The sequence below is a fragment of the Tinamus guttatus genome, unplaced genomic scaffold, assembly GCF_059628265.1.
Source record: "Tinamus guttatus ecotype Peru unplaced genomic scaffold, ASM5962826v1 Tinamus_guttatus_pri_ptg000242l, whole genome shotgun sequence".
Taxonomy (NCBI): domain Eukaryota; kingdom Metazoa; phylum Chordata; class Aves; order Tinamiformes; family Tinamidae; genus Tinamus; species Tinamus guttatus.
Window position 1 is genome coordinate 5,336,444 of NW_028288776.1, and position 23,397 is coordinate 5,359,840.

The 23,397-nt window shown below is 57.7% G+C and overlaps 3 protein-coding genes across 3 annotated transcripts; 2 read left to right on the forward strand and 1 right to left on the reverse strand.

The window, feature by feature from the left end:
• Nucleotides 1-745: 745 nt before the first annotated feature.
• MPL (MPL proto-oncogene, thrombopoietin receptor) lies at nucleotides 746-7,164 on the forward strand. Its single transcript, XM_088526175.1, has 12 exons — nucleotides 746-948; nucleotides 3,312-3,450; nucleotides 3,792-3,967; nucleotides 4,282-4,523; nucleotides 4,596-4,752; nucleotides 4,944-5,073; nucleotides 5,370-5,542; nucleotides 5,625-5,767; nucleotides 5,907-6,066; nucleotides 6,152-6,239; nucleotides 6,383-6,470; nucleotides 6,897-7,164. The coding sequence occupies exons 1-12, from the start codon at nucleotides 846-848 to the stop codon at nucleotides 7,146-7,148; spliced, it is 1,851 nt and encodes a 616-aa protein (XP_088382301.1). The 5' UTR covers nucleotides 746-845; the 3' UTR covers nucleotides 7,149-7,164.
• A 577-nt stretch (nucleotides 7,165-7,741) lies between these two features.
• On the forward strand, nucleotides 7,742-13,830 carry CDC20 (cell division cycle 20). The gene is made up of 10 exons (XM_010215667.2): nucleotides 7,742-7,975; nucleotides 8,502-8,647; nucleotides 9,406-9,502; nucleotides 10,099-10,227; nucleotides 10,996-11,192; nucleotides 11,958-12,052; nucleotides 12,407-12,638; nucleotides 12,795-12,920; nucleotides 13,073-13,190; nucleotides 13,568-13,830. The coding sequence occupies exons 1-10, from the start codon at nucleotides 7,777-7,779 to the stop codon at nucleotides 13,744-13,746; spliced, it is 1,518 nt and encodes a 505-aa protein (XP_010213969.2). The 5' UTR covers nucleotides 7,742-7,776; the 3' UTR covers nucleotides 13,747-13,830.
• A 3,668-nt stretch (nucleotides 13,831-17,498) lies between these two features.
• On the reverse strand, nucleotides 17,499-21,284 carry ELOVL1 (ELOVL fatty acid elongase 1). The gene is made up of 7 exons (XM_010215668.2): nucleotides 21,152-21,284; nucleotides 20,682-20,872; nucleotides 20,446-20,526; nucleotides 20,201-20,257; nucleotides 19,748-19,853; nucleotides 19,377-19,513; nucleotides 17,499-18,946 (listed from the first exon to the last, which is right to left on the reverse strand). The coding sequence occupies exons 1-7, from the start codon at nucleotides 21,195-21,197 to the stop codon at nucleotides 18,692-18,694; spliced, it is 873 nt and encodes a 290-aa protein (XP_010213970.1). The 5' UTR covers nucleotides 21,198-21,284; the 3' UTR covers nucleotides 17,499-18,691.
• Between the last annotated feature and the right edge of the window lie 2,113 nt (nucleotides 21,285-23,397).

Consider the following 23,397-nt stretch of genomic DNA (forward strand, 5'->3'; position numbering starts at 1 on the left):
ACCCTGCTATGGTCCTGCATTTGTGTCACGTCCTCAGCCAGAGCTCTGGTATGTGTGTGTGTGCTGAGGGCATCTGCATCACAGGTCTGAGGTGGAGGCTCCACTCCCCTCCCTTTCTGCAGGCTGCCTTCGGCCTTGGGAGCAGATGCAGGGTTGGATCTAGGAGAGCAGAGAGGAGCTCTGGGGCTCTGTCCGGGTGCTCCCCACATGACTGTGTCTCCTGCAGCTGTGGTGCGGCATGAAGGCGGCGGCATCCCCATCCCTGCCGGTGCTACAGCACCAAGTGTGTCCGTGTGGGCCCTGCCAGTGCTCCCAGTGACTGTAGGCCCCTCCTGGAAAGCAACAGGGATGGTGCCACTGCTCTGTGGGGAGCAGACCCAGCTCGGCAGTGTCAGGGCCTTGCGAAGGGCAGCGCAGAGTGGGACGATGCAGACTTCCCTCACGCTGCAGCCCCACATGCCGTGGGGAGCAGGGGTGGCCTTGGCCGCCTGCACATCACCCGAACAGGGGCCTCGCGCGTTCCTCGGGGGTTGTTTTTCTTCCTATTCCAGCCTCCCAGTGTGCCCGGTAGCCACAAGGGCAGGACGTGCTGCCTATCTGATAGGAGCAGTCTCTCTTGGCACCGCGGCTGGCGGAGAGGCGGCAGCCGGTGGTTTCAAGCACAGGGAAGTGCTGGCGATGGGGGTGGAGGGAGCCCTTCAGCCAGGCTTCCTGAGCAGCAAAGTTGACACTTCCCAGATAAAGGTATCGCCTTGAGGAGCTGCAGCAGCAAGTCGGGGAGCTGGGAAGAGCGGGGCTGGGGCACACGCTGCCCTGCGCCCCGGGGCAGCTCGTGTGGGGCAGGCATGGCCACCTGGCTGTGCCAGGGGTGGCTTCTCTCCCTGCTCATGGAGGTCCTGCTCAGCCTCCTCAGCCCAGCTTCGCCCCCCGAGCTGGTGACATCTGAAGGTAGGTCCTGGGGCTTGCTTTCTTCTGCAAAGGATGAGCCAGAGGGATGTGATGGGCTGTCCCTATGGGACGGGGAACAGGCAGGGGGGAACATGCAGGACTAGGGCTCCTCATCCTCCCCTGCACTGCAGGGTGCGGGGGCAGGTGCAGAGAACAGCCTAGCATCCCACAGAAAGGTGGTAAGGGATGTGAGCAGGGCTGCAGCTGCACACGTGGCCAGGCACAAGGTCAGTGTGAAGGGGGTCTGCAGGGCGCTCGTGGACCCTGGGCTGGAGCAAAGAGAGTGGTGGGCCCTTGGGGTGGGTGGGAGCCCCCATCTCCCCCATGGGACACCCTGGAGTGCCTGCAGGAAGGGGGCCTGCTGCTCATGCTACCTGCCTGGCGCAGGGAGCAGCGTCACCCCAAGGACCAAGCACTGGGCACTCATGCCTGGCTTCCAGCCCCACAGGCTCCTTTGGGGTGACGCTGCTCCCTGCATCATGCAGGTAGCAGAAAGGAGCTTTTTCTTCACTCAAGTCAAGCTCTTGGTGTTATAATGACATGGGCTGAATAAAATTCAAGCTAAAATCTGAAGGCACCTCTCTAGACCACGGGTGACACAGAAGCACCTGCCTGGCTAATCCTATTGCCCATGTGCCGGCCTTGCAGCACGTAGCAGCTTTGAGAGCTACTGGCCTGATGCGACCTCCGTGTCTACGTGAATGTCTTCAAGTCTGCTGTCAGCTGGCCCAAGCCTGGCTCACAAGCTGCCTAGGAGTGCAGCTTCACAACTCCTTTATATTTAGGTCTGTCCACGCTTCCTGGGGTTTACCCACCCTATCCCCCTTAGACCTTTTAATACTTTCTAAAGTATCCAGAGCACCCGTAGGAAGCTGGGTTGGAGGGCTGGACTTGGACACCACAGCAGCCTGGGACAGGGGTAGCAGGTAGGACAGGGCTCATCCTGCCTCTGCTCATGGCCTCAGCAGGGTCGTTCTGCCCTGGTGCTGCTGCTGGTGAGCAGCATCACACCTAAGCCCCGCTCACGTGGCCTGCCATGCGGTGCAGTGAGTTCTGCTGGTGGAAATGGCCAGTGCTGTGAGGAGATGCTCCCTCCACAGGACCTTTGCAAGTCCCTGCCAGCACCTTGGGATGGAGCCTGAGCAGAGGGAAGGAAGTTCCTGCATCCCCAGGCCACTGGAGCCATCCCTTGTCCCCAAACACAGCCCATGGTGGCCAGGGAAGGCCTGGTGCTGCCATGAGATCAGGGTGCCCAGCCAAGCAGGGCCAGATGGGACAGGAGGGCATGGAAAGGGAAGAGCAGGGCAGAAGGCAGAATTAGGGAGAGGAGGCTGTGGTCTGTGAGCAAGGAGGAAGGCAATGCTGGACTGGGGAGGGAAGATCAAGGCCTGGGTTCAGTGCAAGGGGGAGCAGGGGTCACTGGGAGAGTGGCAAGGACATGAGGGACTGTCCTGTGCTCACCCTTGTCTCACAGTGGCTTGGCCAGTTGCAGGGCTGTGCAGGGGGCTCCAGAGCAGAGAACGGGCACACTCAGCACATGGAATAGGGTCATGTGGTGGCACACAGCTTGTTGAGGTGTCCTCCAGCTGAGGACAGAGCCCAGGCCAGAAGCCATGAGGGAGATGGAGGGTGCTGGAGCAGTGATGGAGAAGCAGTGAGACAGGGTGCGCCCGGCTGCATGACACACGTCTGCAGCCCTCAGGGCTGTCCCCTTTCCCACGCCAATGGGGACAGACCCTGTTGTGCTAGCAGAGCAGGAGGGTCCTGCTGGGTGCAGTGCATCCTGCCGAGGGGGCCCACACGGCTCTGCTCTGCTTTATCCCTGCAACACCAAGCAGGCTGGAGAATTCCCCCAGCCTGCTGAGCTGCCCCCGCCGGGGCATGAGCAGCGCCCGCGCACGGGACGATGGACAGGGGTGGCTGGGGCAGCCACCCCGTGTGTCCCCCCGCCAGGCACAGGGCCCTTTCCCTCTCGCGGGGCACTGCTCCTCCTTATCTCACTTCCACGTGCCTTTCCGCAGGCAGCGCTATCTCCGGCGTGCGCGGGCTGGGGGCTCCTTCCCACCCATTGGCCAGGCCTGAGCCTCACTCCAACCACAGAGCTATTTTGGGATGTTTGTTTGTTCCAAAGGACCCCGTGCGCTGAGGGGGGCAGGCAGTGAGGCCTTGTGCCACCAGCCAGCACCCCCCATGCCAACTGCCAAACTGGTCCACGTGCTACGGCCCTCCCGCGGTGTCACACAGCAGGGGAGACATTTGCACCCACTGCCCATCATGGACATGAGCTGGCATAGGGGACGGAGGGGAGCACGTGGAGGATGAGGTTGTGCTGAGGTGCTCCTCCATGCCCACGCTCCTCCCAGACGCTGCGCTCCTGGAGGGGGTGCCTGAGGACATCCTCTGCTTCTCCCGCTCCTTTGAGGACCTCACATGCTTCTGGGACGAAGAGGAGGAGGAAGAGGCCAACAGTGGGAAGTGCCGCTTCTACTACTGGTACAACAGGTAGGGCATGGTGCCAATACCGCTCAGCCTTCCCTTGACCCAGGCTGGCACACACCGCAACACTCAGCTCCCGTGGCACACAGTGTGCTGGGTTCTCCATGGCCAGGCACAAGGAGAGGCTGCACAGCTGCTGCAAACTACAGGGTATTTAGTGTATGTCCACGGCAGGGCTGGGACTGCTGGTGCCCCTGGTCTTGCCTCTGTCTCACCCAAAAGGCGCTCTGCGATGGATTGAGGTGCAGGGAAGCAAAAGGTGGCACCTCTGACTGCCAGGACCCCTCTCCTCCAGCCTGGCCACAGCGCAGGATGTGCTGGAGGATCGCTGGCTCCCCATTTTCCAGGGAGAAGCCCAAGGTGTGTGCAGTTTCCACGCAGAGCCATGGGGCCAGCAGGACGTGGCACGTGTGCGCGTTCCCCAGCCAGGACGTGCGGCTCTTCAGCCAGCTCTCCATCCTCGTTGTGAACACCACCAGTAACCAGACCAAGTACTCACGGGAGCTCAGTGTGGATGCAGTGGGTGAGTCCCTGCCGCGGCGCAGTGCCCATAAGGCAGCAGCTGGCCCCAGCCAAAGCTCCAGGATGCTCCTTGGACTCTCCGTCTTTCCTGTCCCCTGCCCACCATGTGTCCCTGTCACAGACAGGCTTGGAGCAGCCCTACATGGTGCCACCTGCAGCAGTCCCTGCAGGGGCTGGGAACACCATGCAGGTCCTGGCAGGGAGGCAGCCCTAGGGCGAGGGCAGGTTTCCTCCAGCTCCTCAGCACAACGCAGCAGGGCCATGCATGCATGGGGGCTGCTCAGGAGGGCCAACACTCTGGCATCTTCCTTGCAGGTCTCATTGCTCCACCAACGAACATCACGGCCACCTGGACTGGGGCAGCAGGGCAGCTCTGGGTCACCTGGCAGCCACCACTCGCTGACTACCTGAACTTCTTCCTCTACGAGGTCCGTTACTGTGCAGAGGGCTCTGGGGAGCCACCCTGCAGCCTAACGCTGGACCCCAGCAGGCAGCAGGCCAGCGGCACCCGGGCGCCCGCCCCTGAAGGAGCTGCAGCCTCTGCAGGAGCTGGGCAAGTACGTACAGAGGCCAGGGCCACACAGGGCTCAGGGCCACAGCTGCTCCTCAGCCTCACGCCGCTCCTGCAGATTCTGGTACAGACCGACAGCTGGGTGCTGCTTCGGGAGCTGCGGCCTGGCGGGAGGTACCACATCCAGGTGCGCAGCAAGCCCGACGGCCTCTCCATAGACGGCGTGTGGGGGCCCTGGTCCCAGGCAGTGGCTGCAGAGACACCCCATTCCTCTGGTGAGCAGCTGTCCCCACTGCCGGAGGTCTGAGCGAGGCAGGGGAGCCACCGAGCGCAGTGGGGAGGGCACGCACACCCCGGGAGCGACGGCTGCGGGGCTGGGGGCAGGTGAGGGGCTGCACCCAGGCGCGGGTGGCTCAGGGCGAGGGGAAGCAGCCCTCTCCTGCCCTGGCTCCCCTTGCCTGCCCAGGAGACATCGGCCTGCTCTGCAGCACCCCTGACCTGCAGCGCGTGCGCTGCGAGTGGAGCTGGGACCCCGCAGACACCAGCAGCTCCCACGAGCTCTTCTATCAGGCACCCCAGAGCATGGCTGGCACAAGGTAAGGGCATGACTGGGCTGGCACAAGGTAAAGGCATGAGGCGCACGTACGGTACCATGTCTGGTGTTGTGCCCTCTGCGCCGTGCCCTGCCACACTGCCACCTGCCTCACATCATATCCCGCGCTGCCCACCAGCACACTTCCCACTGCCACATCGGGCCCTGCTGACTCTCCAACTTGGGGCCAAGTGGGGCAGCACAGGCCTCGTGGGGCCAGGAGAGAAGCCCCAGCAGAGCAGCGGGTGAGGGCAGCAGAATGAGTCCAAGCGGCTGACGTGCTCCCTGCTCCCTCTGCAGGGATGAAGCCTGGCAGCGGTGTGAGGCGGTGAGCATGGTGGCCCAGGGCACCCACACATGCACATTTCAGCCCATGGCTGGCAGAGCCATCTCTGTCCTGGTGAACATCACCTGGCCCCACGGGCAGCCCACGCGCAGCTACTTCAGGGAACCCTTCTGGTTGCACCAGGCTGGTGAGTGCCAGCACTGACGCCGCTCACAGCCAGCTGGCAAGAGGCCCTTCAGACCTGTCGGTGACATGTCCTGTTTTCACAGTGCTCACAGACCCCCCACAGCTCCTGCAGGCCACTGTGGCACAGGGCCGGCTGAGCCTGCAGTGGGTGCCACCCCTGGAGGAGCTGGCGGAGCAGCTGGTCTATCAGCTCCGCTACTCCGTGGAGAACAGCCACGACTGGAAGGTAACGGGCTCTGCCCACCACAACCAGGGCTCCCCGAAGCAGCCCTGGCCCTGCTGCGCGGTGGTGCTCAGCCCCTGCACGAGGTGATGCAGAGCAGCCCCGCAGAAGCTGCCATCACTGATCAAGTTCTGCCCTGCAGGTCTTGCAAGTCCCACAGGCAGCCAGGAAAGAAGTCCTGGACCTGCGCCCCGGTGCCCGCTACCTCGCCCAGGTGCGAGCTCAGCCCAGCGGGCCATGGTACCAGGGCAACTGGAGCGCCTGGTCCAAGCCTGTGGTGGTTGATGCCATGGCTGATGCAGGTAAGGGGCAGGGGACAGGGAGCACCAGCCAGAGGGTGACAGTCCCATGAGGGACACCGGGATTCAGTGCTTCTCTTCCAACCAGACTGGATCATCCCAAGTGTCGCGGTGGTGCCACTGCTCTTCACGGGAATGCTCCTGGGGCTGAGGTGCACCTTCCCCTCCCTCTACAGGTAGGGCCTGAGCCACATGCACCTCCTGCCTGCACCTCACTGGGGTGAGTGCAGCCTGAGGCCTGGGCACCCCGTCCCACGGACTCTGCCTGGGACACACAGAACTGGGATTTGTCTTTGTCACCCCCCTTCCTCCCACACAGCAACGTGAAGGAGAAGCTCTGGCCACCTGTCCCAGACCTGCACCAGGCACTGGGCAACTTCCTCAATGAGAGCAGCAAGCACAGCCAGGTGAGGAGGCTGCAGCAGGGTCCCCACAGCGGGGAGCTGCCCTGGCCCCAACAGTGAACCCCTGCTCTACAGCTGAGCCCCCTCCAGCAATCCCAGCCAGAGCAGCACCTTCCCTACCTCCCTCTAGACACCAGAGAAGAGCACACAGGCACCACGGAATAGCCCCTAAACCACAGGGACCCCAGACACCCAGGCCCTTCCATGGCAACGGCTTGGCTCCAGGGATAGGGCTAGGAGGCACCAGGCTGGCCTACCCAGCTCCTCAGGAGCACCTCAAGGCACCCAAAATGGCTCCACCGGGGCATCTCAAGGCACCCAAAATGGCTCCCTGGGGGCACCCTGGACACCCAACATGGCTCCTCAGGGGCACCTCAGGGCACTCCACACTGCAAGAGCGGCCCCAAACAGCATCCCTTCTCCTCGCAGGCCAACGCTTTCTACAAGCAGCCCCCGGAGGACGCAGTGCAGCCCTGCCTGCTGGAGGTGCTGCCAGGCCGCCGGGCCACCGAACCGCCCAAGGGGCCGCCGGGGCAGCAGGAAGCCAGCAGGCTGCCCGGGGGCCTCCCTGCCGAGCAGGGCCCGCTGTGGGGCTCTGCGGAACGCCCTGCGCCCACCACGGACATCGCCAACCAGTCCTATCTCCTCATGAGCGGCTGGGAGCCGCGGGGGCCGCCCTGAGCGCGGCCCCGCCTCCGCGCCCGTGTCATAAACAAGGAGCGGACGGACTCCGGCTCAGCCTCCTCTCTTTCGGCCTCCTCCGCCTCCTCCCGAGCGCCCCCAGCCCCCCCCGCTCCGCAGGGCGCGGCGGGCCGGGCCCAGCGCGGAAGCGGCGCCCAAGGAGGCGGCGCGACACGGCGCCCACTCCGCCCAGCCCCTCTCCGCCCTCCCACTGCCGCCGTCGGGGCCGCCGCCGCGCAGAGCCCCGCCCCGCCGCGCAGAGCCCCGCCCCGCCGCGCAGAGCCCCGCCCCGCCGCACGGCTCAGCCAATCGTGACGCCGTCGCCACGGCAGCGCGCGGCCGTTGGGGTTTGAAGCGGCCAATGGGAAGCGCGGCCGCGCGGGGTTTAAGTGCTGCGCGGAGTGGGGCTGCGTGAGCCTCAGGCGGAGGGAGCAGGTGGTGAGGGGCGCGCGGGGCCCGAGGGGACGGGGGTCTCGTGGAGGCCGAGGGGCCCTCATGGGAAGGGGGAGTGGGAGGGAGGCGGGCGGGAGCGAGGTGGGGAAGGGGGTCTGGCGGCGCGGCGGGGGTTGCCCGGGTGCTGCCGCCGCCGGCGGGTCCCCGCTGAGGCCGCTGCTCCGCCCGCAGCGCCATGGCGCAGTTCGTATTTGAGGCGGACCTGCACGGGCTCCTCAAGCTGGACACCCCGATCCCCAACGCGCCGCCCGCGCGCTGGCAGCGCAAGGCTAAGGAGAGCGGCACCCCCGGGCCCAGCCCCGCTGCCGGCGTGTCGCCCATGAAGCCGGCCAACCGCTCGCACAGCGCCAGCAAGACGCCCTCCAAGACCCCTGGTGAGCAGTGAAGGGAGCGGGGAGTGTCTGGGCTCTGCAGGCCCACCTGCCACATGGAGCCTGGGAAGGCCACATGGAGCCTTCCCAGGTTCAAGGTGGGCCTGACTGCATGTAGTGAGGGTGGCTGAGCTGTTGTCCCCAGCAGCGCCTTGCTCTGTGCTGTGGCACGTGTGGGAGGGTGTGTGTTGGTGGCTCTGCATCCTGTGTCAGCCTTCCTGCTTCCCCCTCTTAGCTGAGAGCACTGGGATTGCTGCATTAGACCCAAGGCTGTGCCTGATGGGGTACTAGGTTACAGTTGGGGACTGCTGGTGTACAGCATGGTGCAGAGGCCAGAAATGAATTGTCTGTAACTTGTATGGAATGAGTAACAATGCTCTGAGCCTTACTATCATTGTAGTACTTCTCTGGTGCATATCGTATAGTCCCTTGCTGGTAGAGTGCCTCAGAGTTTTAGTTTTACTGCTTCTCTTGAAAGTGCTAATACAGGCTGTCTGGCTGCTGTAAGACAATATACTTATGAATCCAGGTAAATCAGGATCCAAAATACAGAACACACCAACAAAGGCTGGAGGGGACCGCTACATTCCCAACCGCAGCACTATGCAGATGGAGGTGGCCAACTTCCTCCTCACCAAAGAGAATGACCCTGCTGAGGATTCCCCTACCAAGAAGGTAAGCGTGCTGTTGGCTGTATTATGTTTGTAATAATAAGCATTATGCAATAGTTAATGCAACAGTTAATCCTCATTCTCCTTTGCTGGAGAAGCAAAATTGTCTGGGCTTGTGAGGCTACCAGTTCCAGCAACTACAGCTTCCAGCTCTGGTCTGAGGTGGAAGCTGTAGTGGCCGTAAGCGAAACAGGTGTGCAGCTGCTGTGTGTGAGGCTGAGCATCTCTGCTCTGTGGGGATGCTTCCTTAGGTACAAGAAAGTGTAGAGCCTCCTGTTTTCATGCTGGTCTGTGTGGCTTCTGGTAGCAAAATTCACCTTTGAAGGGCTAATGAGGCTTTTGAATGGAGCAGACTAGAGGCACAAAGCTGTGAGCCTGTACATAGTGGAAACTGCTGGTAGTAGCTATTCTAGGACAATGTCTGCATGGAGGAGCTGTTCTGGAATGTGTACGCAGTGTTCCCAAATCTGTTTATGAAGCACATGGTCCCTTGTGGCTGTGGCTTCCCCTCTGGCAATGAGAAACGTTGAATTTGCCCTTCTTTTTGTATGGAAAACATTGTGAGCAGGACACAGTGCCAAGGTCTGAGGAAAATCTACTTTGAGCTGCCTGTGTGTAGCAGTTTCCTACAGTACAGCCATGTACCTTCTGATGCCAGTGAGGAGTGCTGGGCACATGCTCTACCAGCTGCAGTTTTGTCTGAGGTGCAGCCTGGACTTCATGCTTCAAATGAGTCCTGCTGAGGCCATTTCCTTTCTTTAGGAGCAACAGAAAGCCTGGGCAGTGAACCTGAATGGTTTTGATGTAGAAGAGGCCAAGATCCTTCGCCTTAGTGGAAAGCCCCAGAATGCCCCAGAAGGTAGGATGCTGATGCTGGGTCTGCCAGAGAGCTGACTCACCTGGAGAGATTTGGGGAGGGGAACTGTAACTCAGGGGAGAGAACAACTGACTTCCTCAGAGCTCTTGCATGCTGGTGTCTCCCTCCTAGCTTTCCTAAAGTTCAGAGTCTGGTGAAACAGTTATGCTGAAGCTCTTTAATTTTTTTCTTAATTAAGTGTACTTCTCTACACTGCAAATGGCAAATCTGCATGATGTCTGTAAAGGCCTCAAATGCTTTGCTGCACACTTAACAGCTTAACCGTTTGTAAATGTGGTGGGACACAGCAAACCATGTGCTTTTCAGCTAAGCACATTCATGTGAATTAGCTGGGGCAGGGCAAGTTCCAATTTCCTATTAACAGCCAGTGATGTTGATTTAGTGGCAGTAGCAGGGACAAATGGGCCATGTACAGGCTTGGCACCTGCAGTGTAAGCACATATGCTGTGTTCCTAGGCATAACTCATCTCTTCCCTCTGGTGTTTGACTTTTCATGGAAAAGGTCTACTAGTCGGAATAACAGTGATCAGCCAGGAGGAAAAAGTAACTTAGGATAAAAGCTGTTTTTCTGCATGCAGGCTATCAGAATAACTTGAAAGTGCTCTACAGCCAGAAGACCACACCTGGCTCGAGCAGGAAGAATGGTAGATACATCCCCTCAATGCCAGATCGAATTCTCGATGCACCTGACATTCGCAATGATTACTGTAAGTAGGCTGCTGCGCTCAGCAGGCTCTGAGGTGGTTCTGCCCTGGAGTGCCACTGGGAGGTGTCTGTTGCTTCCTCTTGCTCTCTTGTTGCGAGGCTACGCCCCTCTGGCCCCACTTCTGCAGTTGGGATGGGTTTGGAAAGGCAATTTAGTGACCAATTTAGTGTCACTTTTGTTCTTTGGCTCCTGTGAGCTTCTGGTCCTGTTAAGATACTTCTGAATAAGGCTTTGAAAGAGTTTTATTGTAACACATTACATCTCCTCACCACTTTTTCCCTTTGTCTAGATTGTGTAAGTGCAACTTTGCTAAACTTTATTCTCTTTGCTGAAACCTTTGTGTGAGTTTGACCAAGGCTGAGATCAGCTTACGAATCCCATATCTATGAGCAAGAAGGTGAATGAAAACAGCAGAAAAACACTGGCTACATATTTTCTCCAGTGTTGTTCCAAGCACTGGAGCTAATTTGGCTGATTTGGGGTCTTATTCCTCCAGGCTGGTATGGGCCACTTCTGGAGTGTCTGTCCATGTGTAGCCTTAGAGGAGCAGTGGTCCAGAGTACTGTGCAAGTGCCTTGGATCAGGGCAATGTGACCCTGCTAGCTGAGCACAGAGACTCCCTGGAGACTGCCCCTTAACTGTGCTCAAGCTTAGGTGGAAGCTGTGGCAGCAGCCTTGGGTGAAGGGGTTTTGCTGCAGTGCTCTGCTGAGGTGTGTACAGGGCTCTCCAGGTGAGTATAGTGTCCTGCACTGCTCTTTCAAATTGTAGATCTGAATCTTATTGACTGGAGCTCGCAGAACTTCCTGGCAGTGGCTCTGGACAACTCTGTGTTTCTGTGGAATTATTCCTCGGGGGAGATCATCCAGCTGCTGCAGATGGAGCATCCAGATGATTATGTTTCTTCTGTGTCATGGATTAAAGAAGGAAATTACCTTGCTGTTGGCACAAGCAATGCTGAGGTCCAGGTGAGTGTAGGAATAAAACTAGAAGTATTGTCTAAGGATTGCTGAAGATAGGGACCTTTGACAAAGTCTCAGCTAGCAGCAAATGGATTATGTGAATTCTGATCTGTCTTTACCCCACAAGTAGGAGGGCTGTTGGGTGTGTGTGGGCCTTAACCCTGTTAGGCAATGAGTTGTTGGCCTTGATGAGCATCTGCCAAGTGAAATGTGTGACCTCTGATAAAGGAACACACAGGACATCTCAGGACAGTGTACTCTGCTTTGGCAGTTGACAGGTATTATCTGAAAGAATCCTCATAGTTCTGTCAGCAGGAAGTGGCACAAATCCAAATTGGCTGTGCACATCTTTGCCATCGGCTGCTGCTCTCCAACAAGCTGTTTGTGGCTTTCATTGCAGTGGGAGTTTTCTCTGCAGTCTTGTCTACCAGTGGTTGTGCCCCTGGCTAGCGAGGACCCACTAGTCATGGAGTTCATCCAGCTGCAGACAGACTTCAGTGCAGGGACTAACTACAGCAGCAGCAGGCAGTGTTTGGCTTTGTAGTTTTCCAGAATTTGGATTTACTACTTGCTCTGTAGGCATGAGGTACAAACTTGTATCTCGTCCCACACTGGAAAGGTGGAATGCCAAAGCCTGTGCAGTGGGACTCCTGGGGCTAAAATAAGAGTGGATTTGGCTGGGGTGGGGGGGTGTGTGTGGTGTTTTTTTTTTTTTTTTTTTTTTTTTTTGTGTGTGTGTGCACTGGAAAACTTAGTGCTCTGCATCTCTAGCTATGGGACATACAGCAGCAGAAACGCCTCCGAAATATGATCAGTCATTCTTCACGTGTGGGGTCCCTGAGCTGGAACAACTACATCCTCTCTAGGTAAGATTGTAACTATGTGGGGGTGAATATCACGTCTGACTGCTGCGGGTTCCTCTTAGATACACACAGTGTGATAAGGGATGGCTTGGAGGAGCTTTGGGCCTGGCTTGGGATTCCTGTTCAGCTCATTCCATTTGGATCATGGGTGGAGGGTCTCTCTTTACCCTGTTGTCCTCTGTGCTGAAGTTGATATCCTGTGGCTGCCTTGCCTGCTCACTGCAACACCCAGTGATGTTGGTAATATTGTCTGGAACCCAGCAGTGCCTAAGGCAACCTAGCAACCCACAAGCACAAAGATGGCTGCAGTGAAAACACAGGCCTGCCTGATCCTGCCAACCTACTTTCTCTCTTCAGTGGGGCACGGACTGGCCATATCCACCACCATGATGTCAGAGTGGCTGAGCACCATGTGGCCACACTTACTGGCCACTCACAGGAGGTTTGTGGACTCAAGTGGTCATTAGATGGACGCTACCTGGCCAGTGGTGGCAATGACAACCTGGTGAATATCTGGCCTTGTACCCAAGGGGACAGTGGGGACTTTGCTCCTGTACAGACCTTCACTCAGCACCAAGGTGCTGTCAAGGTAAGCATATGGCTGCTGGGGTGAGGTGTGTTGCGGGTGCATGTCTGTGTACAAGGCAGACATGAGGATTGCTAGAGGATTTGCTGCACCTCTGTCCTGAGGGGGACACTGCTGTCTTGCCTCCAACATGTCCTAGAATTAACACTTTTCTTGCAGGCTGTGGCCTGGTGTCCATGGCAGTCAAATGTTCTAGCCACAGGAGGTGGCACTAGTGACAGATACATCCGGATTTGGAACGTGTGTTCAGGCACCTGCCTCAGTGCTGTCGATGCCCATTCTCAGGTGAGGCATGAACACCAGCTGGGGGCTGAGTGTCTGTACGGAGCTGCTGGCTTCGGAGGTCTGGGAGAATGGGAAAGGAGGGGAGGGTCAGTGTTTGGCTCTGGGTGATGTGTCTGCATGAGCAGCTTACCTGCATTACTACCTCTTCCCAGGTTTGCTCTATTCTGTGGTCAACAAACTACAAGGAGTTCATTTCAGGCCACGGCTTTGCACAGAATCAGCTGGTTGTTTGGAAGTATCCAACGATGGCCAAGGTCACCGAGCTCCGAGGTAGGCTGGGCTCTCTGCCTGGAGTGAGGCTGGGAAAGGCTGCCTGCCATAGAGTAAAGGCTGGTGGGATCTTTGGCTTGAGCAGGCTTTTGAGGTCTTGCCTGGAGTGCTGGTGATGCAGATGAATGGGTGGGGGAATGCTGCTTGAGGGAGGCACCTGTGGGGGATGCTGAAGAAAGATGTGTGCTCCAACTGTGCACCTAAGGTGTGAACCCACGTGGTCTCGGCATGGAGCGGGCACAGCTGTGCAAGCTGCAGGGGGCTAGGGTGGCTCATGGCACAGGCCTGCAAAGTGTGGGGTGAATGTGACTTCCAGAATGAGAGTGAGGGGAAATGGGGCCCATCAGACCAGCCCTAACTGCACCACTGCTCCTCAGGGCACGCAGCCAGAGTGCTGAATCTCACCATGAGCCCAGATGGCTCCACAGTGGCGTCAGCAGCTGCTGATGAAACTCTGCGGCTCTGGCGGTGTTTTGAGATGGACCCCATAAAGAAGAAGGAAAAGGAGAAGGCCAGCAGTGCCAAAAGCAGCATCATTCACCAGGGTATCCGATGAGTGCAGGGTGTCCTGCTGAGGGGAGGGGGGAAATGGGCCTATATTGTACAGTATTTTAAATGTTAATAAACATCTTCAGTTCCATATTTTAATTTTTATGGAGTTTAATGGAAGAAATGGCCCTGGGCTGTAGTACCAAGCAACTTACCCTAAAGGGCTTGGACTGGGGCAAGTGGTGGAGCTGTCTTGTTCCTTAAGGCTGGCCCAGCTTGGCCCTGGGAGAGGGAAGATGGGACCCTGGCAGCAGTAGTGCCTCAGCTGGGAGAGGTCTGTCAGGGGCCAGGAGGGCTGTGACTCAAGCAGCTTTACCACTCTGAAGAAGCAGCAGCCCTGAAAGACCCCCAAGTCTGACTCTGCTTGCAGCAATATTCCTCTTATGAGGAAGTGGATGTATTAGTTCCCCACTCACTCTTACTTTAGCAAAGCTATACCAGGAAAAGCCAGGTTTCTTGGATATCTAATCTTTTCTCAAACTAGCAGTGCTGAAGCAGCCTGACCTTCTGTGGTTGGATACTGCTTGTGGTCTCTTGCCTCAGGTAAGAAAAACAGGAATGTTAATGAACAAGAGCATAAACATGGCTTGTCTTTTCTTTTGCCCTGAGAAACAGTTATGAGGTGAAAAAGCTTTTGTTTTGAACAGCCTGCAATGCTCTTGCTTGCTGGTGGGGGCAGGAGGTAGTGGATGCAAGTCCCAGCACCCCCAGAGCGGGGAGCTGCTTCCAAAGTAGCTCTTGTCTCAGGCACAGCCCTTTGCCCCTGCTCCACAACTCTGTCCTTAATGGGGGTTGGGGGCTGCCTCAGGGCCCTGTGTCAGGTACCACGTGTGAGGGTTCATCCTCCTCCCAGCAAGCAGGGGAGCTGGCTTGGACAGGCTGAGCCACAGCAGGAGGGGTAACGTGTCTGCTACAGCCCCTGGGCTTGCTGCAGCCAGGAGCTCTGCCCCTGCCTTTCCTTTCTAGTGCTAGGTTGAAATAGTGATGGGGGAAGAGGGGTTAATTGGTAGAGAGGAGTTGTAAGCTGAGGCCTACAGGTATAAGGGGGGAGTCCAAACAAATACTGATGCCAGGAGCTGGGAGAGTGGGTAAACAAAGCACCAGCTGAACAGCTGGGGCTAGTGCTGAGGAGGAGGGGGGTGAGGGCTAGACTACAGTAGGAGTAAAGCTACATGCAGTTACACTAGCCGCTACCCCCAGAGCAGAGCAACTGCACCATATGCCCTCAGCCTTGTTACCCCTTCTAAGGCAGCCCTGAGCACCTCCTTGCCCTGCCTGGGGAGGGAGGAGAAGCCCTGGTGCCAACTGAGGCTGTGCCCAGGGAAGCAGACACAGGGGCAAGTGATGCTATAGTAGGGACCCTCATGTGGCGCCTCTGCTGGGGCTTGGTTGCAGAGCTTGAGAAACAGGTTATGTCAGTCTCAGCTCTGCTGCTGCCCTAGCAGGGAGATAGAAGCAGCCCGAGGTTGGCTTTGACTGAGGTAAGAGGCAGTTGGGATAGTGCCGTGCTGTGCCGCGCTGCTGTGCTGTGCCCTGCTGCGTGCCACGCTGTGCACTGCAGCGGCCCCAGGGAGCCCGTGCTGCAGGCTGAGCACAGGGTAGCGCAGCGGGGGCTGGCGGGGAAGCCCGGAGCGTGGCGCAGCCCTGATTAGCAGCCTGGCCTCTGCAAAGCTGCTCTGCAAAGCTGGGACCGCCCGCTGCCCTACAATTAGCCAAGGGTGGATTATTAACCGCTTCCTCCTTCCCCGGAGCACAGTACCACACAGCACCAGGCTCTGCTCTTTAAGCTGCCTGGAGCCTTCCCAGACACCTGTGTGGAGCTGTGCTGGGCCAGGCCGGCCCTGTCAACCCCTCTGCACAGCAGAGCTGCCCTGCAGGCCCCATGCTGAGGGGGGCAGAGGGGTGCACAGTGCCACAGCAGCAGCCCCAGGAGGAGGGAGAAGAGCGCAGGCTGCGGCTGCTGGCCCAACTGAACTTAGCCATGCAGCAGGAGCCAGAAAGAGGCAGCTCTGTCCTCCTCCAGAAGGAAAGCCTAGAGTGGGAGCTGGACCCAGGGCAGGGAAGAGGAACCTTCCCCAGAGCTGAGCTGCATTGGTCAGAGCTCCTGCTCCATCCCCCAGGCTGCCCCAATGTTGGCTGACTTAAAGCAGCTCTGTCCTCTGTCCCCCAGCTGAATGTGGCTTCCAGGATCGAGTCTGGCTCATGGGCCGTCCCTGACCCTGCGAGAAAGGCGTTGCATGCCTGAAAGCTGGTGTAGTTTTTCCATGTAGTCCAACATAACAACAGTTTATCTTTCTCAAATAGAGCCTGTCTTGCCTCTGTCCCCCAGCAACGTTGCTTTACATAACCCTTTTAAGCCCTCTGAGCCTTACTGGAAGGTGATGCTATTACAGTACCCTGCCTTTGCTTGCATTCTGCTCCTAGTGCCCTGAAGCAGGAGGATGAACCCAGGAAGGAGCCAGACTGACCAAGCAAGCCCAGGAAACGCTGCCATATAAGGTGTGAAATCAGTTTGGAGCAAGCAGCCTGAACAGAACATGACAGCATATAAATTACTTAGGCAAATGGCTGGCCCACGGGAAGATCACAGCTAACAAGGACAATTGGAGGAAGAGAGAGCAGAGCACGTGCCAGGAACAGCCCCTGTTTCAAAATACCAAGCCTAAGTAGTTCAAAGTATGGTTACTATTTTGGGCAAGAGCAGGCTCTACTGCGAGGCGGCCAGCAGGGAAGCGGGGACGCAGCAGGCAGCTCAGTGGCAGCTGCACTGTCACCTAGAGCTCCTGAAGCAGCGACTCCTGGGCTCCCAGCAACTGCTCTTGCCCCTCCTTGCACAGGGGCAAGTGGCAGCCCCTGGGGGAGAAAGCACAAGGGGCCCCAGCATTAGGACCTCATCTGCTCAGGAGCAACAAGGCCTGTGAGCCAGGGCGCAGCCAGGTAGAGCGGCAGCAGGAGCTCCGGGGGCTGGGGAGGCACGGGGGAAAGGGGCATTTTCTATGGGTCAGAGCCTGGCACCCCCATCAGGAAGGAGCTTCCTGGTCCCAGTAAGTGCAGCTGCTGCAGGGCCCTTTCCAGCACAGCCCTCCCACCAGCAGCCAACCCGCAGGAAAAGTGGAAGCCCACCGGGCTACTGCCTTTCTCCGAGCCACAACAGTCCCAGCTTCCGAGCCGCAACTGCCCATCTTCCTGGGTGCACACAGGCACCTAGACCTGGCCTCCGCACTTGACAGGGCCAGAGTCCAAGGCAAAGAAGGCAGCTCTGCAACCCTGGGAAGAATCGAGAGCACCTTGGCTGGTCAAAAGGGGCAGAGCGCAGCACTGTCAGCAGTGAGACTCTCTGCTTAAGCAGATGCCCTGCTCCTGGCTTCAGAAAGCAACTAACTGGCCTCCCTGCTCGTTCCCCATCACTGGGGTTTCCAAAGGCCTCCCCTCAGAGCATTCCCAGTGGATTTCTGAAAAGCAGCAGCTCTGGCCGGCTCGCCCAGGTCCCACCCCAGCCATTCCTTCACCGGGTGGATCCGCTTTCACAACTGGAGCCTTGACACATTTCCTGCCCTGAGCACTACTCTACCAAAGCCCTTGGAACCAATCCTGCGCTCTGCTTCATCAGGAGACTATCGCTCTCCGTCTTCCCCCAAACACACAAACCTGCTACACCAGCTGCTTCTCCCAGCCCTGCCTCCAGCCACACTGGGCAGGGCCAAGCGCCTGGAACAGCCCCAGAGCAGGGCAAGCCAGGAAAACAAGAGGGCGCAGCCGTTTCTCCTTCTGTCTGTTTATTTTTTTGATAGAAGAGCAGCCCAGCCTGAGTGGGCCTGGCTCCTTCACCTCATCCTCGAGGCCACTGCCATGGCTTTGGTTACAGGCAGAACAGGTGACAGGCGCCAGGTGAACGGCTGCACTGCCCTGCTGTGGGGCAGGGCACCCCCAGCCTGGCCTTGGGGGCCCACGGAGCCGAGGGGTGCTCTCTGTCACACAGCACAGTGGGACATGGCCCAACCATCTTCCTTTGTGCTGACATGGGCCAGAGCGGGGCTGGTCCCAAGCAGGATAACCCAGGAGCTGTTTCTAGGGACAATTATTGCTCAAGTCTTGCATTTACAGGAGTGGAGGTGGTCCAAGTCAAGGCTGAGCCTCCCCGCTCTAGAAGAAGCCACCAGCTGCCATTCAGGATCAGGTAAATGTGGCTAAAGCTTGAACACCCAGCCCAGGCACAGACAAGCAAGGCAACTGGGCCTTCTCATGGGGTAGAGGCACCTCCGGCTGTCACAACCCCTGCCACATACCAGGCACAGGGTTTGTGTATTGCACTGGGCAGCTCTGGGCCTCAGGTGCCACCCTCGCTGCCCCTACATTCTCCACAGCCATGCCTGAGCACCAGCACCAGGGCACAACTCTCCATCCGGGCACACGGGGACCAGAGGGGGAAGGCACATGCAGCACCGTGGCACTGACAAGGTGGCACAAGGCATGGCAGAGCAGGAATATTCACCCTTGTGCTGGCAGCAGCAAGCAACCGGGGACAAGTCTGCTCATCCATACCGGTTCTGATGAGGGAAGAGGAAAGGGCACCAGGACAGGGACCGGTCTCTTCTTTTGGTCCTACTCAGAAGGAAGTGAGCCCCAGGCAGAAGGGCCAGATTCAGGCACTTGGGGGAAGTTCCTTTGGAAACACTGGAATGGGGCTGCAGCCCCAGAGCTGTGATGCAGGCAGCTGCCTCTCTGCTCAACAACACTGAAAAGCAGCATGAGCCCTCCCAGCAGCGGGAGAAGCTGCCCGTGGCTGCTCAGAGCAGAGGGGCTGGGCATGCAGACAGAGGACAGCAGGGCCGGGCACAGGGGTACAACAGTCTGTAGGCACTTGATTTGGCTAGTGGCACCCAGGAGCAGGGGAACAGGTCCCAGCTGCCTCTGCCCCGGGGCTCTCATTGGCTCTGGGAGGGCCTTGCCCTCTAGTTGGCTTTGACCTTGCCGTTGGTGACTGTGCCATTCTCATGGATGCTGCTACCGTTGTGCTGGGCTGCTTGTTGAGCCGTTCTGGGCAACCGTTTGCCCTTGGTGTAGGACTGGTACCAGAAGTTGGAGAACAGGATGAAGAAGATGGTCCCATAAATCCAGATGAGGTGGATGAAGATGGGAAATTGGTACTGGCAGCTAGGCATGAAGTAATACTGGGAGATGTGGACAGAGACGATCACAAACTGTGCCTAGGAGCCGGACAAACAGGGACCCAAGTTACACATTGGAGCAATGTCAGGGATCACACTACAGCCAGCCTTTCCAAAAGGAAGGAGTATGTTCCTTTCCCACCCCAAAACACAAGTCTATGGTGCCTCTACAGTGAGGGACAGCCAGCAACTACATCAGAAAGGAACGACCACTGGAGATACAACAATACTTGAACAACATGAGCATCCACGCTCCCAGCGTGGGCACAGCTCAGGTGCAGCAGGCTGAGCAGCAGTGGTGCCCCAGCCAGGCTGGGGAGAGAATAGAGGCCCCCAGAGCACCCGGAGCAGCTGGAAGGCCAGGGAGAGAGGCTGCGGAAGACAAGCACAGCCTGTGGCTGCACCTTCCCTAGCAGCAAGGGCTGGCCTGCCCCCTGCAGCAGAGGCTCTGCTCACAGTACAGACTCACCAGCTGGATGGCTGTGATGTGCTTCTTCCACCACAAGTACTTCTGGAAGGCAGGTCCTGCTGCTGACAGCCCATAGTAGAAGTACATGACGACGTGCACCATGGAATTGATCATGGCATGGAATGAGCCCATTCCCCCTGTGAGGCAGATGTTTACCAGTGTCAGTCATCTGCAACAGCCACTCAAGGAGCCAAACATCCCTCCTCCCAGAGCGGTGCCCAAGTGTGGTGCTGGACTGGAGGGTGCCTCCTTAAGGGGCAACTTCTGCTCTAGCACCCAGGTGCACCCATCAAGGCCAGAGAAGCCTTCCTGAGGGCAGGGCCTAACACCACCCCTTCCCTAGCTGTGCACCTAGCCACATCCAGCCTTACCTGGACCAAACTTCGCTCCCCACCACCAGCTCCAAGGCAGAACAGAATGGTGGAAGAGGTGCAGGAATGTGACCTGTTCATTCTTCTTCCGCAGGACAAAGATCACCTGCAATGAGAGCTCAATAGCATCAGAATCAGCAGCCTTGGGAACAGCAGAAACAGCCTTGGATATGACTCCCAGTATCCAATCTCAGTGATGCTTCATTTCAAGCTTGCTATCAGCATGTGTTATTGATCCCTCAGCTTCCAGAGCTACACTGTCCCAGAGTACCACCTGCAGTAGCCTAGAGTGGCCTTCCCAGCAGTGATGCTCAACAAAAGCTCTGCTGGGTCACACAAGCAAAGACTGAAGGAAGCACCTCCCTCGGACACGCTCAGTCTTAACTCTTTGCCCAGGAGTGTCCCCCTGGCCTCCCCTGCTCAAACACAGGGCTTGTCCAGTGTGTCACTCACCGTGTCTGTCAGTTCGATGAACTTTGAGAAGACAAAGAGCCAGGCGACACTGACCATCTGTAAGAGAACCAGTCCATCAGAGACTCAACTGAGCGCCAACATGCCCAGGGATCGAGTGCCTGGGTCAGTTTAGGAGCCACGGGCAGGAAGTCACCTGCTCTGGGGCAGACCAGCAGCTACAACCTCACTGCCCAAACAGGCACTAACGGCCCTCCCTGCTTATAGGGAGAGGGAAGGAAACTCACCCTTAGAGCCTTGGGGTCCTGCGAGAAGTCCACAGGGTCACATCTCCAGGTGTAGCCAGTCAGCCACCCAGCCATCAGGAACTGCAACAAGAGCATGACCCGGGTGAGGCCCAGCACATCACCCAGGCCTCCCAGCCCTCCTCAGGAAGGGCAAAAAGCTGCGCACCGAAGGGCCTCCCATCACACATGCAGCCTGCAAGGTAAAGACTGCTTTAAATATGCCAAATAACACTCACCTCATAAACTATGTAGAGTGAAAGTCCCACCAGAAAGAAGTTGTATAGCACCATAAACTTCTTCAGGTTTAAAGGCTTCCTGTTGGCCATTAGCCGAGGGCCCAAGGATAGTACGAAGTAGACATATGTCAGAAGGATGCCCATCACAAGGAAGGGAGACTGCATCAGTGGGTAGTCAGCAATGCGGGGGTCTGCGGAGAGAGCCATGGTGCAGAGCAGTAAGCAACCCTGCTGAGCAACGCTGCTACCAGAGAGGAGACAAGGACCACCTTGCAGGTCCTGCTCTTCTAGGACAGAAGCTCAGGCAGATGCAGCTCGGGGCTGAAGCAGCAAACAAAATGAAGGTGTAGCCTGAACCCAGAGCTGCAGCCGGGTCAGGGCAAAGACAAGGGGCAGCCAGAGCAGGCCCACACGCAGACAGACCCCTCCACTGTGCTGGGGCAGTAAGCACAGAGTGGCCCAGCACCCACCTGCTTTCTTCATGAAGTCCTGATACATGGTCACGATCCCCTCCATGGCGGTGGTGGTGACTCTGCAGAGAGACAGAGGAAAGGATCAGACAGCTGCAGTCGGGCAGTTTCTAGCACAGCTTCAGTCATGAGCATCAAGTCAGCACCTCTCTCAGCAGAGCCCACATCAGCATCTGCTCTCCAAGAGAGCCCTGTGCTCCCCACAGCTCTTCACCCACCCTCACCACAGCTTCACTTGGCTCCATATCTCCTGAGATGGAAGAAGCTGCTTGGGAAACCTACCTTCTTGCACCAGTCCTTCCCCAAGAAGGGGTGAAGGGAAACTATCTAGGTAGGGCTCCACCCTTAGGGCCATATCTCCAGCCCTTTCTTAGTCTCACTCCTACCACACATGCCAGGTGTTGATCACCCACAACAGAAATGCTGGGTGCCCTTGCCATGCAGTGAGCATCCCTATGCCAGCCAGCGAGGACCTGCAGGGCCTGCATCTGCTGACCTTTCCAAATGGGATCTTACTAGGAGCAAGAGCGTACCTGTTGGATCACTGGCCTGACAAGGACTAACTCCCACAACCCAGCATCCCAGGGGCAGGTGCAGGCTGCTTGGCAAAGGCACCTGCACTCCCCTTGCAGAGGACAGCACTGCCCCTGGATTAGCAGGGAGAGCTACAGGAGAAGTATGTGACTGCAGGGAGAAGGCCTGGCCCCCCAGTACATGCCCAGCTGCACTGCCAGCACACACCACACTCTCCACACCACACTGCCCACACGGACGCTCTCCAGAGGAGTGTGCCCAGGCTCCTGCTGCTGCCAGCCTGTTTGGGAAAGCTCTCCTAACCCCTGTGACCCCAGAACCTGCCCCTGCAGAGGCCCATGGCGTGGGGGCAGAGAACATGCCCCAGCTGGAACACGCATGGGCCCAGCCTCCCTGACTCATCCCCTGCAGAAGGTGTTCCCTGCGATTGCCACCGAACGGCCATTCCACCTACCTCCAAATGCCTCCTTCCCCTCTCTCCCAGAGGTTTCCTGCTGCCACCCCCAAGGAAGCAGACAGCTCCTCAAGGCCAGCAGAGTGACCTACAGGCCCCTTCTTACTCTTAGCAAGGTCCTAGTTGGGAATATCCCACAGGTGCAACCACCTCAGGTCCCTCCATCTCTCCTTCAACTTTGCAGCAAAGTGAGGAGCTGAGTCCGCTCTTTGCTCTACCTGAGAGGCAGGCAGGGAGGGCAGGCAGGACTGCAGCAGACACTGCAAGACCTGAGCGTGGTGCAACAAAGCCAGGAAATGCTTCAGTGACATTGCCCAGGGGGCTGCCATGGGCTTGGCACACGCTACCCCACTGCAAGGGGCCCGGCAATCAACTCTAGTGGGGGCCCAGGATGTTCCTCTGAAGTGGGGAATGCCACACAGCCGCTCTGCAACAGCAGTGGGAGGGTAAGTCACATTCTCCTTCACTGCTATCCCCTCACAAAATACCCTTTTGCCTCCCAAGCAAGGGTCCAGAGAAGGCCTGAGCAGCCACACAGCCTGACTGTGTTGCTGTTTTCCAGAAATCACTAAATGAGGTTCCTCATACACTCATGGAAAAGGCTGCAGCAACAGGGCACTGGGGAGCAAGTCCCATCTCAGACCACGAGGCCACACACAGCAGAACAGACACCCTGCTGCCCTCACCAGCCTGGGGTTGGATGGTTTAATAGCAAGTAATACTCACCTGCAGGATCACCCAAATACTAGAGGGTTTAAGGTCCTGGGCACCACTAAATTATCTGTTCTCCATGTGTAACAAAGGCCAGAAGAGCGTAGCGGGAGTTGCCACATCCTTGAAAGCCACTCTAAAGGCTCTGGGAAACGCTGTAAATAAACTCCTGAAAGCTGCTGAGCTCCAAGCAAGCTCCAAACTTGTCCGTCTAGTTTAGGTTTTAAACCACTATATCCAGCTACGCCTTTACTTATTACCTTGAGGACTCCTCGAGAGTCGGTTCTCAGGATAAGTACCTGACTGTTCAAGCTCTGTGTTTATCTTATCGAGTTGAGTGAGTCAGAGTTACTACAGGCCCAAGACGGAGACAAAACTACCGGGAAGCACCTATGTAGGGCAGCTTGGGAAGGGAATTCAGCGCCAGCGTCGCTCACAGCTACATCCCACACTGCAGGATGCAGGAGATGTTGAGCCCAGGCACTGCGAATTACTCTGCTGACCACAGCTCTAGCAGCACTGATCAACCAGGACGGCAGCTCAGAAC

Excerpts from the sequence above, each read along its gene's own strand:
- MPL (XM_088526175.1), top strand. The coding sequence starts at position 846 with ATGGCCACCTGGCTGTGCCAGGGGTGGCTTCTCTCCCTGCTCATGGAG. Across the intron at positions 3,451-3,791 it reads TTCTACTACTGGTACAACAG|GGAGAAGCCCAAGGTGTGTG; the intron begins GTAGGGCATGGT and ends CCCATTTTCCAG. Across the intron at positions 4,753-4,943 it reads AGAGACACCCCATTCCTCTG|GAGACATCGGCCTGCTCTGC; the intron begins GTGAGCAGCTGT and ends TTGCCTGCCCAG.
- CDC20 (XM_010215667.2), top strand. The coding sequence starts at position 7,777 with ATGGCGCAGTTCGTATTTGAGGCGGACCTGCACGGGCTCCTCAAGCTG. Across the intron at positions 11,193-11,957 it reads CAAGCAATGCTGAGGTCCAG|CTATGGGACATACAGCAGCA; the intron begins GTGAGTGTAGGA and ends CTGCATCTCTAG. Across the intron at positions 12,053-12,406 it reads AACAACTACATCCTCTCTAG|TGGGGCACGGACTGGCCATA; the intron begins GTAAGATTGTAA and ends TTCTCTCTTCAG.
- ELOVL1 (XM_010215668.2), bottom strand. The coding sequence starts at position 21,197 with ATGGAGGGGATCGTGACCATGTATCAGGACTTCATGAAGAAAGCAG. Across the intron at positions 20,873-21,151 it reads GGACTTCATGAAGAAAGCAG|ACCCCCGCATTGCTGACTAC; the intron begins GTGGGTGCTGGG and ends CTCTCTCCGCAG. Across the intron at positions 19,514-19,747 it reads GGGAGCGAAGTTTGGTCCAG|GGGGAATGGGCTCATTCCAT; the intron begins GTAAGGCTGGAT and ends TCTGCCTCACAG.